The sequence below is a fragment of the Thalassophryne amazonica genome, chromosome 6, assembly GCF_902500255.1.
Source record: "Thalassophryne amazonica chromosome 6, fThaAma1.1, whole genome shotgun sequence".
Lineage (NCBI taxonomy): Eukaryota > Metazoa > Chordata > Actinopteri > Batrachoidiformes > Batrachoididae > Thalassophryne > Thalassophryne amazonica.
In genome coordinates, this window is record NC_047108.1 from 63,094,647 (window position 1) to 63,110,053 (window position 15,407).

Sequence of the window (15,407 nt, forward strand, 5' to 3'; positions counted from 1 at the left end):
TTTTTCTACAAAATTAAACAACTGAATGAACATCCTCCGAGGCCGGTGATTCCATAATTTTTGCCAGGGGTTGTATATAGATAATAATAATAATGATAATAATAATACAGGATTATTAACCGAGCGCGAAAATATCAGACCAAGGTCTTGACAGTATGGCCCGAGCGCAGTAGACGGAGGTCTGATATTATGGTATAGACCGAACAATCGAGGTTAATAATTTGTTTATTATATGGCTGTTCGGAGCTGTGTTTTCATCTTGTTGGTCTTAATTTTGCATGTCCACTTCGAGTTTGTTTGCTGTTATTCCTCCAATTCAAACTTGTCAGAATAATAAAATTTGCTTGAAGAATGGGCCTCTTCGTCTCTCAAAATTTCTTTGTTCACTTTTTGTTTTATTTTGTGCCGTGAAAATTGTAAAGAAAGTTGCAAATCTGATACATGATCCGGGCCGGAAATGGTCTGATATGGGAAAATAGAACGGAAATCAGCCAATGAGAGCATGTGTACTATCGTAGCCATATAATAATAGTATGTATATGATAACAAGAACCTCCTAAACAATTGATAAATACATTAAGACAGTAAATTAACATTGAAAAACTACGTAATTAACAGGAAATAAAAGGGTTGAGCTCTTCTAAAAACTGTTGAGGTCTAAGGTTCTGAAAACATTCTGGACTCACACGCTATTCCAACTCATTATACAAACTTTGCATAATTTATTACCACCCCTGACAAATCGTCAGCTGCCTATTTTATAAACCCTACCCAATTTACAGCCCATGGATTCCCACGGGCAACATGCTAGTGTTAAGTTTATCTTAACAAACTTTTGTCATCATCTAGCAGCAATGTGAGCATTTCCAGGCTTCTGGTACATTTCCTACTTTAAACACAAAATTCAGCAAAAAAGGCATTTCTAAATGTCAGAAATACATGATGTATGATATTTGACATTGATGGTACAATCCATATTGTGGTGCACTGATGACTATGACACCAGCGTCCCAACCACCCCTTCCAGAAAGCATGTGTATCCAATATGAAAGCAATACCTGAAAGCACTAATTAGTTCTCAGGGGTCACAGAGGTTTCATGTGCAAACTGATCCAAGGTTATGGTGCACATCAGATATGAAAGAAATACTCTGAGGTGTTATTACTGTAAGGAGAGGTACGATGCAGGCATGGACACAGGGACAAATGAAAGGACATAACACATTTTCAGAAGGAAGAGGGCAATTCCAACATTGAAATTATTGTGATATTTTATTAACCTGTGATAGAAAGAATCTTTCATTCATGCTCTGCAGCACATACGCATGTTTATTCATTCATATTCAGTTACTTATCCGGGTCCAGGTCATGGAGGCAGCAAAGAAAGCAGCTCATCTCACACTTCCCTGTCCTATGCCAAGCCCTGTAACTTTGCCCTGGGGATCCCAAGGTGTTCCCAAGCCAGCTCTCCAGCATGTCCTCGAAGACCTCCCGGATAATCAAGTTTCTCACCCTGTCCAGGAGTGTAAACCAAGATACCCAACGGAGTTATCTCATTTCTGCCATTTGTATCCGCGATCTTATTCTTTCAGTTATTACCCAAAGCTCATGACCATGGGTGAGGATAGGAGCATAAACTGACTGGTAAATTTAGAGCCTCACTTTCCGGCTCTGCACCTTCTTTACCACGACGGTCTGGTACAACATCCATAAAACATCAGATGCCCTTCCAATCCGTCTATTGATCTCCTGCTCCAATTTACCCCCACTTGTGAACATGACCTTGGGATACTTAAACTGCTCCACTTGACGCAGTAACTCTCCCCTGACCCAGAAGGGGCAATGCACCATTTTCCGAAAGAGGACCATGGTCTCAGATTTGGAAGTGCTGATCTCATCCCAGTCAATTCACACTCAACCTCAAACCTGCTCAGTGCACATCAGAGGTCACCAACTGATGAAGCAAAAATGGAAACACATCATCTGCAAAAAGTAGAGATGCAACTCTAAGGTCACCAAACTGGATACCCTCCAGTCCCTGACTGCACCTTGAAATCCTGTTCATGAACATCACAAACAGGATTGGTGACAGCCAATCAGCCATGATGGAGTCCAACTCCCACCAGAAACAGGTCTGATGTAATGCAGAGAATGTGGAGACTGCTCCTACTTTGGTCATATGGAGACCAGATTGAGAAGTGTGATTCCTCTATAATTGGAACACACTCTTCGCCCCCCCCCCCCCTTTTTTTAAGATGGGGATCACCACCCCAGTTTGCCAATTCAGAGGTACCTTCCCAGACATCCATACAACACTGTATAAGTATGTCCAAGGAGTTTTTTGGCTACCTTGGTGACTTCCGGTACCAGATCCTTCCAAGTCTTCCATCCCTGCCTCCTTGACAGAGAGCATGTTTGTAAGGTTGAGGAAATCCTCAAAGTGTTCTTTCCACCACCTAGCAATATCCTCAATCCAGTTTAGCAACTCTCCTCCCCTGCCGAACAGAGCCTGGCCAAGAACTGTCTCCCTTCCCTGAGGCGCCTGACAGTTTGCCAGAACAGCTTTGAGGCTGAATGAAAGTAATTTCCATGACCTCTCCAAACTCCTCCCCTGCCAGAGTTTTTGCCTCAGCCACCACTGAGCCTGCAATCCTTCTGGTCTGTCGATACCTGTATGCTGATTCTGGAGACCTCCGTGCAAACCAAACACTCTTTTGGCAGTGGACAGCGGCAAATAAATGTATGCCTGTTCTTGCACTGTAACTTTTGGTGGCGCAGGTATGATCTAATTCAATGAATGCATAAAACACAATCTGCCAGGTGAAGCATGTAACGCTTTGCAGCACTACATCACATAGCAAAAATGATGGGTCTTCAGCAGTGGTGGGCACAGATAACCAAAAAATTAACTTCGATAACAGATAATCAGATAACTGAAAAGTTGTCTTCGATAAAGATAAAACAATAAACCAACCAAAAATGTATCGGAAGTTACAGATAACCGATAACACATAAATTCCAATATTATCTCTGGCACATTTACAACTACTAGTAGAACAAATTTAATAGCTTCTAATAATATTAAAAATAACAACAGACCCAAACAATAAGACCACACTTTTTTCTTTAAACAGTCTGCCCCTGCTGGAAGCTCTTGTTTACTACAGCGCTCCGAGCACAGAGGCACCCCGAGAACCAAACAATGAGACCACACTTTTTTCTTTCAACATTCGGCCCCTGCTGAACAGAGTTTCTGAAATGCATTTGTCCTGTCGTGACGTACTGAGATTACATCATCCTACCCAAAATGCACTGCGGGGCAGAGCATGTGCTCACAAAACCTTAAAAATTAGCACATTACTTTAAAACTAAACCATATATCTGATATTTTTACTTTATGAAACTTCAGACATGACAGTAATTTTAAATAACTTGTCCAAAATTAGTTTGGTTAAAATTTGAACCATAAGTTAAAAATGTATGCCTCTGGATGACATAGGTCATATTGCCTGCGTATCGGTATGGTGTTAAAGGAAATGATTTTTTTCTTTTTCCTTTTGGGGCTGTTTTTCCTTTGTTTGCAGAGGATTGAGATGCTTTTTATACAAGCAGTTCTCTTCTGTTTGCAAAGGTTATAACTATGCGTCTGTTACAAAACTTTTAACAGATGGGTGCTGAACTAATTTTAAAAATGCTTGTCGCTGTTCAGCTTTGTTTATTTTGTTTATCGGTTTAAAAGATAATTGGTCCAATAATGTTTTTTAAAGTTATCTAAAAAGATAATCTGATACTGAAAACATTATCTTCGATAATTATCTGTTATCGGATTATCGGAAGTGTGCCCACCGCTGGTCTTCAGCTAATTCGGTATTGTCAATACAAAATGTCATGGCAGAAGCAAAGAGACTGAAGAGTGTGAAGTTAAACCTGTGGCTGGATTTTGCTTGTTGGTGAAAGCTTTACAAACTAAAAGATGACTGAGCAATGAGCGGCAAAAGAAACAGAGTCCTGCCATGACAACACATGCACAACGGGCTGAGTTCTCCATGTTACAAACTACAGGAGAGAAATGTAAATTAAAAATATAGACTGTAAACTAGATGCTAAGTTGGCCTTCCTACTGCTGAGTTGGTACGCAATGTTAGCTAGCTTGCTATGTGCTGTGTTGTTCCACTCACTTTATATTTGGCAGTGTTAGCAAAGACATCGATTCATTAGGTTTTGATTGTAAGTCAAACTGACAGGGTTTTAACTGCTAACTTCCCACCCAAATTTGCATTCCATTTTGCTGTGTCAGGTGAATTATAGACAAGCTGATGTTTGTCCATGACCATCCCCAGCATTTGTAACATGCTATAGCCAGGTTAGCAGCATCTTTAGCAGCTTACATTTGTTTATGAACATACAACTATTCTGAGCTGTGTGGGTGTGTGTTGAGGGGACTCAAGACATGATTTGTGTTTCTAACAGTATGAACAACACTACATGGGAAGTGACATTGAAGAATCCACTTATACTGTCATAAAAGACACAAAACATCCAAAAACTACTAACAGTGCGCAGGTCTGCAGCTACAGGATCTTCAGCGTGCATCCTACAGATCTCCTTTGCTCTTCTCAATAGGCCTTTGCACTGTTCTGTCAGCTGGTCCTTCTTCTGCTCCAACCGCCGGCACTGTTGCTGCAAAGATACACGAGCGAAAACATGAATCAAAATGGAGAAGATCATGAAATACACTGAGTGAATAACCTCTATGGGCCATGGAAGGGTGTCCAGAGGAACCTATCACAACAAACCTGAAGCCTTACCATCTCAGGGAAAGAAAAAAGAAGAAGAAAAAAAAAAAACATGTAAATGTCGATAAATGCCAAAGAAACACTTACATCCATGGCCTTGAGTTCAGAAGCACCATCTCGACAGTCACTCTCCAGCTTGGTTTTTTCAGCCATCTTCCCCACATTGTCTAAAGCCAGGTAGACCTTCTCCATAGTCAATTTGGCTCTCAGCTACACAGAAGAAAGTAGGAAAGAAATGAAGAGCAGAAACAAAGAAAATGTCAAAGAAGAATACAGAGCATAATTACCACTTCATTACTGCAGCAAGATAAAACATTTTGTCTTTTAAGACTGCTTTTCCCTTGCACACATTTAATGAGGAAAAAAAAACACCTGAATAATGTTCTCACAGATATTATCTACCTATCAGTCAATGTAAATTGATTATATGAGATTTCCTAATCCTTTTACCCTGAATTGTAAAGCGTACAAAGACAATATATGTGTTGAAGCCCAGAAATTCTACTGTTCTTTGAAAAGTATATAATTACTTTGAATTAGAATCAAGCAACAACTTTCAAAAAGTTGGTAAAAGGTCATGTAATACAGGTAATATGTTAAGCAGGTGAGCTCATCATGTTAAAGCAGTGATTCCAAACCCCCAGTCTGGGAACCGCTGGGCTAAAAGAAGGTGATGGGATGTCAATTTCCCAAGAAATGCATTTGTCAATAATCCAAAACATTATGATCTATGAAAAACAAACAAATAGGAAGGTGTCTAGGTGATTCACCTTCTACAGGCACTATTTTTAGGAGAATCAACAGATCTGGTCAAATCTCCGTGCATAAAGGACAAGACCGCAGTGGGATAGAAGCTGGACTACCAACATGCAGACCTGGGTTTGAATCCCGTTCAGGCTACCCATCTGTATCCTTGGCACAGATAGGCATTCAAACATTTTGCACACTGGATTGTTGAACATTTTACATGGGATTTACTATGGACAGGTTTACAAATGACAGGTGGTGGGAACGTGAGTAGACAGCAGAATGTAAAGGAGAACTTTGTGTAAGCTAATGACAAAGCACAAATTAAATTTACTCATACACTTTGCAGGTATGTGCAAAATCAAACAAAACACACATTGCACTTGAAAATATTACTTATTTGACATCTACCAAATTGAAAATGAACCTGCCTTTGAAAGTGGTTTAGCTGCCAATTCACTAGAGGCACAAGGTGTCATGAACCCTAAAGGGACTTTCAGATCGCTTGCACGGTATGCTAGAGTTGTCATGCCTGCAGGCGCACGGCCATTCAGATCGCGTGTGGTGCACTGTGAATGCCGCAAGTGGACGTGAAAAATGGGCAGAGTTCTGTTTGTGTTCTGGAGGCTGAACAAGTCTTGCAGTCCCCATGTGTGTGAAGACTCCAGTGTTCCTAAAAAAAGAATTAAATAAAAAGCAAAGCACTCAGTCTATGAGTTACAGAGCCACAAGATTAGTAACGAGTGACAGATATCCTGCTGGAAGGAGCTTTTTTTTCCAGCGACTGTTCGGAGTGAGGCTAGGCTGAGCTGAAGCACGGCCCAGCCAGAGACCTACAGCAGCCAGTCAAAGAGACAGTGAGAGAGAGACAGCAGCCGGCGCGATCAAGCGGACACACTCAGTCCGCAATTCTTCACTTTTGGACATATACACTCACCCAGTTTGAGCAACAGAGCTTCTGAAAAAAATCTGAAAATAACACGTGATGTTCATGCACCAATGATTTGATTTAACCTTTATTTAACCCTCTGGGGTCTGAGGGCATTTTTTGGATAGTTCACTCACCTGGCATAAATGTTTTATTATTGCAGTTAACAGCTCTACCTGCATCCCACAATCAAGTTTTGTGTCTCTTTTTTCAGGACAACCTGTGCTTTCAGACTATATATATGTTTTTGTTGTGTTTTATAAGTGTAATAAAGGTTTACAATCAAAAATAGGCAAGGAAAAAATAAAGCGAAAAATAATTTTCCACACACATTTATTCAAAACACACAGCAAACTATAATAAACAACTGTTTTGACACTTTATAAAGGTAATTTGAGGTCTTGTGTGAAATACTGTACAACAAAAAGGTTCAAACAATAAACAGAACCTCCATGACCAGAAAAAAATCAAGGACCGAGACGTCGCACGTATGGCGGAGCCGGGGCCCCACCCTGGAGCCAGGCCTGGGGTTGGGGCTCTCGCGCGAGCGCCTGGTGGTCGGGCCTTAGCCCATGGGGTCCGGCCGGGCTCAGCCCGAAAGAGCGACGTGGGCCCGCCCTCCTGTGGGTTCACCACCTGCAGAGGGGGCCATGGGGGTCGGGTGCAGAGAGGATTGGGTGGCGGTCGAGGGCGGGTGGCCCGGCAGCCCGGACCATGCTAAACACAAATGCACATTTTGAAAATATATACAAAATAGTCTATGCGATTTGTTGTCCATTCATATGGTAAACAGTGCTTTATGCAGAGAAAGCAACAGAGTTATCCAGTAACTTTCACATGCAAACTAGTGAAGCAATCCTGATAGTTACACACTCTTTGTTTGAGCACGTGAGATTGTCATCAGAGGCTCTCCGTCTGCTTCTGCTTTCACTGATCGCTGTGCGTAATGGCGCAGGGCACACTGAGTATCTACTAATAGTATGTACTCAGTGGAGCACCCAGGGGGCTATTCAAACGGGCCAACTAGTAACATATCACTCCTGAAAACGATCTTTGGCTTTTCACGTGAGGTAAATCTGCCCTACGATTGGATTTTGGAAAACCATATGACGGTGAGCCAATTCCGACTGGACACTCACATTGCGAACGTCATCACACAGCTTCTATGAGGAGTACAAAGATGGCCGATGGCTTGCTCGAAGGTCCATGGAGTTACCTTTTCAGCAAAAAAAATTAAGTTTCTATCTCTTATCATTAAAAAGTTATTTATAATTTAGTAAAGCTTGGTCTTAGCCGTCGTATACGATGGCATCGGCAACCAACTGTGGGCATGATGCCCTGGCACTGGTACATAAGCTGGAAAGGACTGCTAAAAAGATAGCTAACTTTAGAAACCACTTAAGATTTAACCTAAGATGCAAACAAAACAATGTTATTCCCAAATGCATGAAGCAAAAGGCACTAGAAGCAGGTCACACAGCAGAAAAGATCCAGCACAGTTACCTTAGGAGGATTTTGGGTCTTAGAATTAGAAGACTTCATTTTAAAATATTAGACCTCCAAAATAATCTTGATAGTCTTTACAAAAGGTTAGAAACCTTAGTGGGGGAAGAGGCCCATAATAAGATCACAAAGTTCATAGTTAAAATTCAAATAGCTGAGCATTTAAAAAGTAAGGAGCGGCAAATCAGGAAGTTTCACAACCTTTTAGTGCAGAAAAGGCGTACTTTCAGGGGGAGTAGTTTTAAAAATACACCCAGACAAATTAGTGACAACAGGGAAAATTGGGTAAAGAATCTGTCCGACAGGGTTCTTACACAGACAGAAAAGGATGTGCTCGCTAAAGGACTAAATTTCTCAGTGACCCCTAAACATATACCGACAGTAGATTACATCACTGCAGTAGAGTCAGCCATTAAACATAATAGTTTGTCAGAGACAGAAGTTGGGGACCTCCGTCTAAGAGTCACAGCAGCGCTTAACAGTGCTAAGCCTCCTCCGTCCAACATCACAGGAGAAGAACAGAAAGCTTTGGCAGCACTGCAGAAGGACCAAAGCATCCTTATCCTGCCAGCGGATAAAGGCAGATGCACAGTGGTCCTGAACACATCGGACTACGAGGCCAAGATCAACAACTTGCTCAGTGACTCCAATACATACGAACGTCTGAAGACAGACCCCACGAGTGGCTATAAGAAGAAAATCATTAGCTACCTCCAAAACCTGGAGAAAGAGGAACTCATCGACAGGCAGACATACTACAGACTGTACCCGGGGGACACCACTCCATGCATCTATGGACTGCCCAAAATCCACAAACAGGACGTGCCACTCAGGCCTATTGTATGTAGCACAGATTCCATCACATACAATTTGGCCAAGCACCTCAAGTGGATTGTGGCTCCTCTAGTGGGTAACTCAGACCACCATGTGGAGAACACACAAGATTTTGTGAACAAGATCAAGAACCTGCAGCTGGAGGCAGATGAAACTATGGTGTCATTTGATGTGACTTTGTTGTTCACCTGCATCTCCACCGCTGAGGCCATCTCAGCTGTGAGGCAGAGACTGCTGGAGGATGTGTCTCTACCTGAAAGGACTAAACTCACACCAGACCACATCTGCCAACTCTTGGAGATCTGTCTTAACACCACGTATTTCCTGTTTAGGGGGAATTACTACAGGCAGATCCATGGGTGTGCGATGGGGTCTCCGGTATCCCCCATTGTGGCCAATCTGTACATGGAGCGAGTGGAGAAGACAGCCTTGACATCGTTCACGGGCATCTCTCCCAGTCACTGGTTCAGATATGTCGATGACACATGGGTTAAAATCAAGCAACAGGAGGTCGAGGACTTTACAGAACACATCAATTCGGTGGACTCCAATATCAAGTTCACACGTGAGGATGCCAGAAACAACCATTTAGCCTTCTTGGACTGTGATGTTAAGATTGGAGAGAACAGGCAGCTCCAGACAGAGGTTTACAGAAAACCCACTCACACTGACCAATATCTGCTCTTTGGCTCAAACCCCTTGAACACAAGCTCGGGGTGATCAGGACTCTTCAACACAGAGCCCTACAGGTGCCCACAACTGCAGAGGGAAGGGCTAAAGAATAACAACTTGTACAGAAAGCCTTCACAGTATGTGGGTACCACGATGGTCCCTGGACAAAGTGCAGAAGTCCCAGAAAACAAAGAGACCAGATAGACAGGAGACGGAGACAAGAAGAAGAGGAGTGTCTCTCCCTTATTTAGCAGAAGTAGGGGAAAAACTACAGAGGATCTTCAGACAGCACAAAATCCCAGTTTACTTTAAACCGGTTAACACCTTGAGACAGAAATTAGTTCAACCTATGGACAGGATCCCTAGTTATAAACAGAGCAATGTAGTGTATTATATCAGATGTCAGGAAAACTGTAATGAACACTACATAGGTGAGACTAAGCAACCTTTAAATAAGAGGCTATACCAGCACCGCAGAGAGGTCGCCAGTGGACCTCAGTCTGCAGTTCATCTCCACCTGAAAGACACTAACCACACGTTTAAGGACAAGGAAGTTAAAATCTTAGCCAGAGAGAAGAAATGGTTTGAGAGGTGTCAAGGAAGCATTCTTTGTTAACAGTTGAAACCCAGCCTTAACTGGGGGGCGGGTCCCAGACACCCTTTGTCCCCTGTTTACAATGGGGCACTCAGGTCAAAGCAGTTTCAGTCTTTTGTTCATGGCAATGAGTCATTCACGTCATCAGGAGAGTCATCAAGGGAGCCATCAGGGGAGGCTTCCATCCCATCATTAGGAGAGAGCACAACAGGAGCTAATTAGAGCTATTGTTTAGTCACTAGCCTATAGTAGTCAGCCTCTCGGTAGGAGGGGTCTGGTTAGGTTAAAAACTCCAGCTTTTGTTGGCTTCTGGTTTATTCTTCTCTACAAGAGTCAAGACAGAAGTCAGACTACCAGAGCAAGAATTTTAGCTGAGGAAGCTTCTGTGATTTGAAGCGAAGCGTCCTCACGTCAAGCAACCCAGTCCAGTTGAAGATTCAAGCTTCTCTACTAAAGTCCTTAAAATAGTACAGCACTGTTTCCTGTTTCTTTATATTGTAAGAAATATATTTCTTCACTTGTCCCACATCAGGAAAATTCCAACATTTGCTGTGCAGGGAACCTTGTAAATACAGATGCACTTCAAAACTGCCACTGATGGAGCTGAACACCAAAACCTGAAGTCCAGAAGGAAGAAAACATCTCTGCTCTTCAAAATGTAAGGAAAGTATCTAAAAAAAAAACTCCACCAAGAGGCTGAAGCTACAGAGGAGACATTCATCTGGTTAAATGTCCTGAGAGTCCAGCTCACTTGTTGTCTCTGAAAACTCACACCTGCTGCTACACTTCTAAATAAAGCAAAGGCTCTTTAAAGAGCCAACATTTTATTTGAAAAATCTGTTTCCTTTTATATTTTAACATTAAACAAATTAATCATTAAACATGTCCATGAACTCAAAGTTTAAAGTGCAGGTAGAAGAAGCCCCACCCCTACTGTGCACAATTTCAAAGCATTCATAATCACTAGAATAGTCAAATTCATATTTTAGTAATTACTGTCCTGACTACAACATTAAAAGCAATCACATCATCAATAAGGATGAAATAAAATGTTGAAATGACTAAATTTAAAAAATGATTTAATCATGAGGTTTATGTCACATGACTACATGTGCTGACAAATAACCATCAAGAGTAAATGAAATGTGACTAGAAAATATACATTAATCTTTAACAGACACACTACAGTCATTGTTAAATCATCTCCTTTTGTGTTTTAATAAATGTTTATATTTATTTACGGTATCTTTTTTCCTGGTTGAAATACAAACATGAATGAATGAATCTACCAGACTTAAAAATGTACACATTACTTTTCATGCTATTCTGTCTAAAAATAAATGTCCAAGGTTCATTATCATGTTAATCAAGAAATCAACTCATCTGATAAGTTATGGTTTTAATTTACAGATGAACATCAAAGATTTCTAAAGAATCTTTTTTGTTTAACTTAAAATTAACTTAAAATATTTTAATTTCATGTTTTGTAACATAAGAAAGGTATTTTTAACTTCAAAATGTACAGTAATCAGAAAATAATGAGGTAAAAAAAAAAAAAAAAGCAAGTCTTTTCTTTAGAAAAGTGCAGTGTTGTCTTTTGTGTTTTGGCCTGATGCTTCATTTCTATAGGCTGTGCTAAGCTACGTCACAGCGAGCAGCAGTGAAAGTTGGACTGACTTCAACTTGACTTTGAGGTCAAGCGGCAATGCGTGCTCCCAGTGGAGTGTCACACAAGCTCGGTTTTTGCACGTTGCACAGTGCGACGGGGCATGGGTCCTGAATCCAGCGCTAAATTCAAACTAACCTCTTCACATTTGCATAACTGGAGAGGATGCATAGAGTGAGAATTGTATTGATTTTTGTAGATTTTATTTGTAGGTGGAGCTGTCCATGGCACCTACTGTTTCGTATGTGGCACTGGACAGACACACAATGTGAGAAAAAGAAAAAAATACCAGGCAGACTCTGCTTTCAAACATGCAAAAGACAGACAGACAGTCATTAGCACCTGAAATTGGTTCTGGGTTTGACAGATGACACTGCTTGTGCTAAATTAACTAATTTGCATTCATTACAATTATTCATTTAGGCAAACATATTAAATGGCCAATATGTGTTATTTTGCACATTTGAAAGACTCAAACCTCAGAGCACACCTTTAGCAGATCAGGTCACTCATGTGTTTGACAATGATACAGAGTCTGCACATGTTTTCATGAATGCAAAGCAGGCCCTTAATGTGCATTGTCCCATGTAGCTATAAAATGTGTGGCAGCTTTTAGAGAATCAAGTTGTGATGAAGTAGCATCCCATGCAAGGGTAGTCTCCAACTCAACAATTTCATGCTACAGTATCTCGGGATAAGCCCTGGACAGACTGTCCTCGAAATCCTTAAGTATGTATGAAAATCACTTAACAGGAGACACACACACACACACACACACACACGCCAAATGTAATCCACTCATTTAGTCATTCGTTATGGGTTCATTTGACCATACCTTCATTTCAGTCATGAACGCTTTGATGATTGCCAACTTTTGGGAATTGACAGCTGTAATTTTCCTTTTAGCGTCTTCTTCGATCTCATCCAAATTAATAACATTTTGCTCCATCTGTCTCAAGCTAAACACATGGACAGAAAAAGAGTGACAGCATGTCCTCAATTCTGAATACACAGCACTGTTCTTTATCTACTATTGCCATTGACGTTCTAAAACAAACAGTGGTTCTCATCCAGCCCTCAAGGACCACCTAACACATTTTACATTACTCCCTCTCTCTTGTGAGAGATGGAAAATGTGTAAGGTCGGTGGTCCTTGAGGATCACTTAGAACCACTGCTCTAAATCAAGTCTAACTTGACTCACAGACAGATCTGTTTGTGCTAATCTCATACACTCAATACTTTGACAAAATTTATTATAATAACATTATAGGGAGAGAAATCTGACTTACCTGTCCTGCTTGGTACTAACTTTTTGCTCCAACTGTCTCTTTTTGCCCTTAAGTTCTTGAAGACGCTTCTTTTCAACCAGCAACTCATTTTCACGGCGATCCAGCGCAACAGATTGCTGCTGTAGGGCCTTCATCTGTTCATCAATGTGTTGTAACTTCACTTCACAGGCCTGAACACACATTAACCAAACAACCACATTATTCTGTGGTAAATTAGCTCCATTATGGATATATTTATTTGTTAAAATCATCCTTTCCTTTCCAGAGGGACAACAATGCCTCTCTTCCAGTGTGTTAGGATAATACCTTTCCCCAGACATAGGCAAAGACTGCATACCAAAGACTGAACACCAGATGAACATCATATCCACCAGAACAGGACTGATATCACAGATCCCTGCACCTTTTCCCAGCTTTTGCTGTTTAAACACCTTTGCAATCTCATAGGGATTTGGTGATTCACATCTGCCTTGAGGACCAGCTAGAAGGACCCTGGTACAGGAGGTGTTCCACAACCTGGCAGGATGACCAGTCTTACACAACTACCCAAGTAGATGACCAAGTCAATGCTGTGGATTCATCTGTCACAACTGTGCCATCACTTCCAATGACTAGGGGAGCGTGAAGTTTAGATTTGGATTAATTTAATGCTTTAATTTCTGTATACAATTCAAGTCGCTGGACTATACGGCGCATCCAGAAAGTATTCACAGCGTGTCACTTCCTCCACATTTTGTTATGTTACAGCCTTATTCCAAAAAGAAGTAAATTCATATTTTCTCTCAAAATTGTACCCACAACACCCCATAATGACATGATTTTTTTTTTAATTTTTGAAAATGTATTAAAAATAAAAAAGTAAGAAACCACATGTATGTATGTATTCACACCATTTGCTCAATGCTTTGATGATGCACCTTTGGCAGCAATTACAGCCTCAAGTCTTCTTGAATATGATGCCACAAGCCTGGTGCACCAATCTTTGGGCAGTTTTGCCCATTCCTCTTTGCAGCACCTTGCAAGCTCCATCAGGTTGGATGGGGAGCGTCAGTGCACAGCCATTTTCAGAGAAATGGTAAATGGACTGCATTTATATAGCGCTATTCCATCTGCATGAGACGGTCAAAGCGCTTTACAAATAATGCCTCACATTCACCCCGATGTGAGGGTGCTGCCATACAAGGTACTCACTACATACCGGGAGCAACTAGAGGATTAAGGACCTTGCCCAAGGGCCCTTAGTGATTTACCAGTCATGCAGGGATTTGAACCGAGGATCCTCTGGTCTCAAGCCCAACGTGTTAACAACTAGACCATCACCTACCAGATCTCTCCAGAGATGTTCAACTGGATTCAGGTCTGGGCTTTGGTTGGGCCACTTAAGGATATTCACAGAGTTGTCCTAAAGCTACTCCTTTGATATCTTGGTTGTGTGTTTAAAGTCATCATTAAGTTTTTGTGAGGACCTGTGTGTGCAGACCAAAACCTTCTGCCCATACAGCAACAACAAACCTTGGGTTACTGGGAAACTGAGGCAGCTCCGTCAAGCCAAGGTGGACGCCTACAGAAGTGGAAACAGGCTCCTGTAGAAGCAGACCAGGAACACACTAAGAAAGGAGATCACAGTAGCAAAGAGGAGCTACTCTGACAGGCTGAAAAAACAATTCTCAAACAACAATTCTGTGACAGTGTGGAGAGGTCTTCAGCATGCCACCAACTACATGAGACCATCCCCTCCAACATGTGGAGAATCTCCGACTGGCTGAGGGGTTGAATGTGTTTCATTCCAGGTTTGAAAGGGACTCCCTCACACCCCTCACCCATCGCAACGACACTGAAGTACTTGCCCTCTAGACACCTCTTTACCCGTCCCCTCTGCAACACCACCCACACTAATGATCTGTGAAGAGGAAGTATGCCACCACTTATGCAAACAAAAGATCAAAAAGGCTCCAGGACCTGATGGTCTCTCCCCTTCATGTCTGAGAGCATGTGCTGATCACATGGCACCAATCTCCACCCAGCTCTTCAACAGGTCTCTGGAGCTGTGCGAGCTCACCTCCTGCTTCAAATGCTCCACTATTATCCTAGACCCGAAGGAACCCTCCATAAGAGGACTAAATGACTACAGGCCCATTCCCTTGACATCTGTAGGCATGAAGTCTTTTGAACAGCTGGTGTTGAGCCACCTGAAGGACATCACAAGACACCTGCTGGACCCCCTTCAGTCTGCCTACCAGGCAAGCAGGTCAGTTGAGGATGCAGTCAACATGGCTCTGCATTACATCCTGCAGCACCTGGACTTTGCAGAGACGTACACGAGGATCCTACATGGACTTCAGCTTGGCATTCAACACCATCATCCCCTACACTCTT

The 15,407-nt window shown here is 41.9% G+C and overlaps 1 protein-coding gene across 1 annotated transcript in view; it reads right to left on the reverse strand.

Moving 5' to 3' along the window:
• Window positions 1-15,407, reverse strand: part of smc5 (structural maintenance of chromosomes 5) — a 74,638-nt gene that overhangs the window by 11,587 nt on the left and 47,644 nt on the right. Inside the window, exons 15-18 of the mRNA XM_034172296.1 lie at window positions 13,032-13,201; window positions 12,576-12,699; window positions 4,883-5,005; window positions 4,554-4,679 (exon numbers count right to left, since the gene is read on the reverse strand). Of these exons, the coding sequence (XP_034028187.1) occupies window positions 4,554-4,679; window positions 4,883-5,005; window positions 12,576-12,699; window positions 13,032-13,201 (543 nt within the window). The remainder of the gene's footprint in view (window positions 1-4,553; window positions 4,680-4,882; window positions 5,006-12,575; window positions 12,700-13,031; window positions 13,202-15,407) is intronic.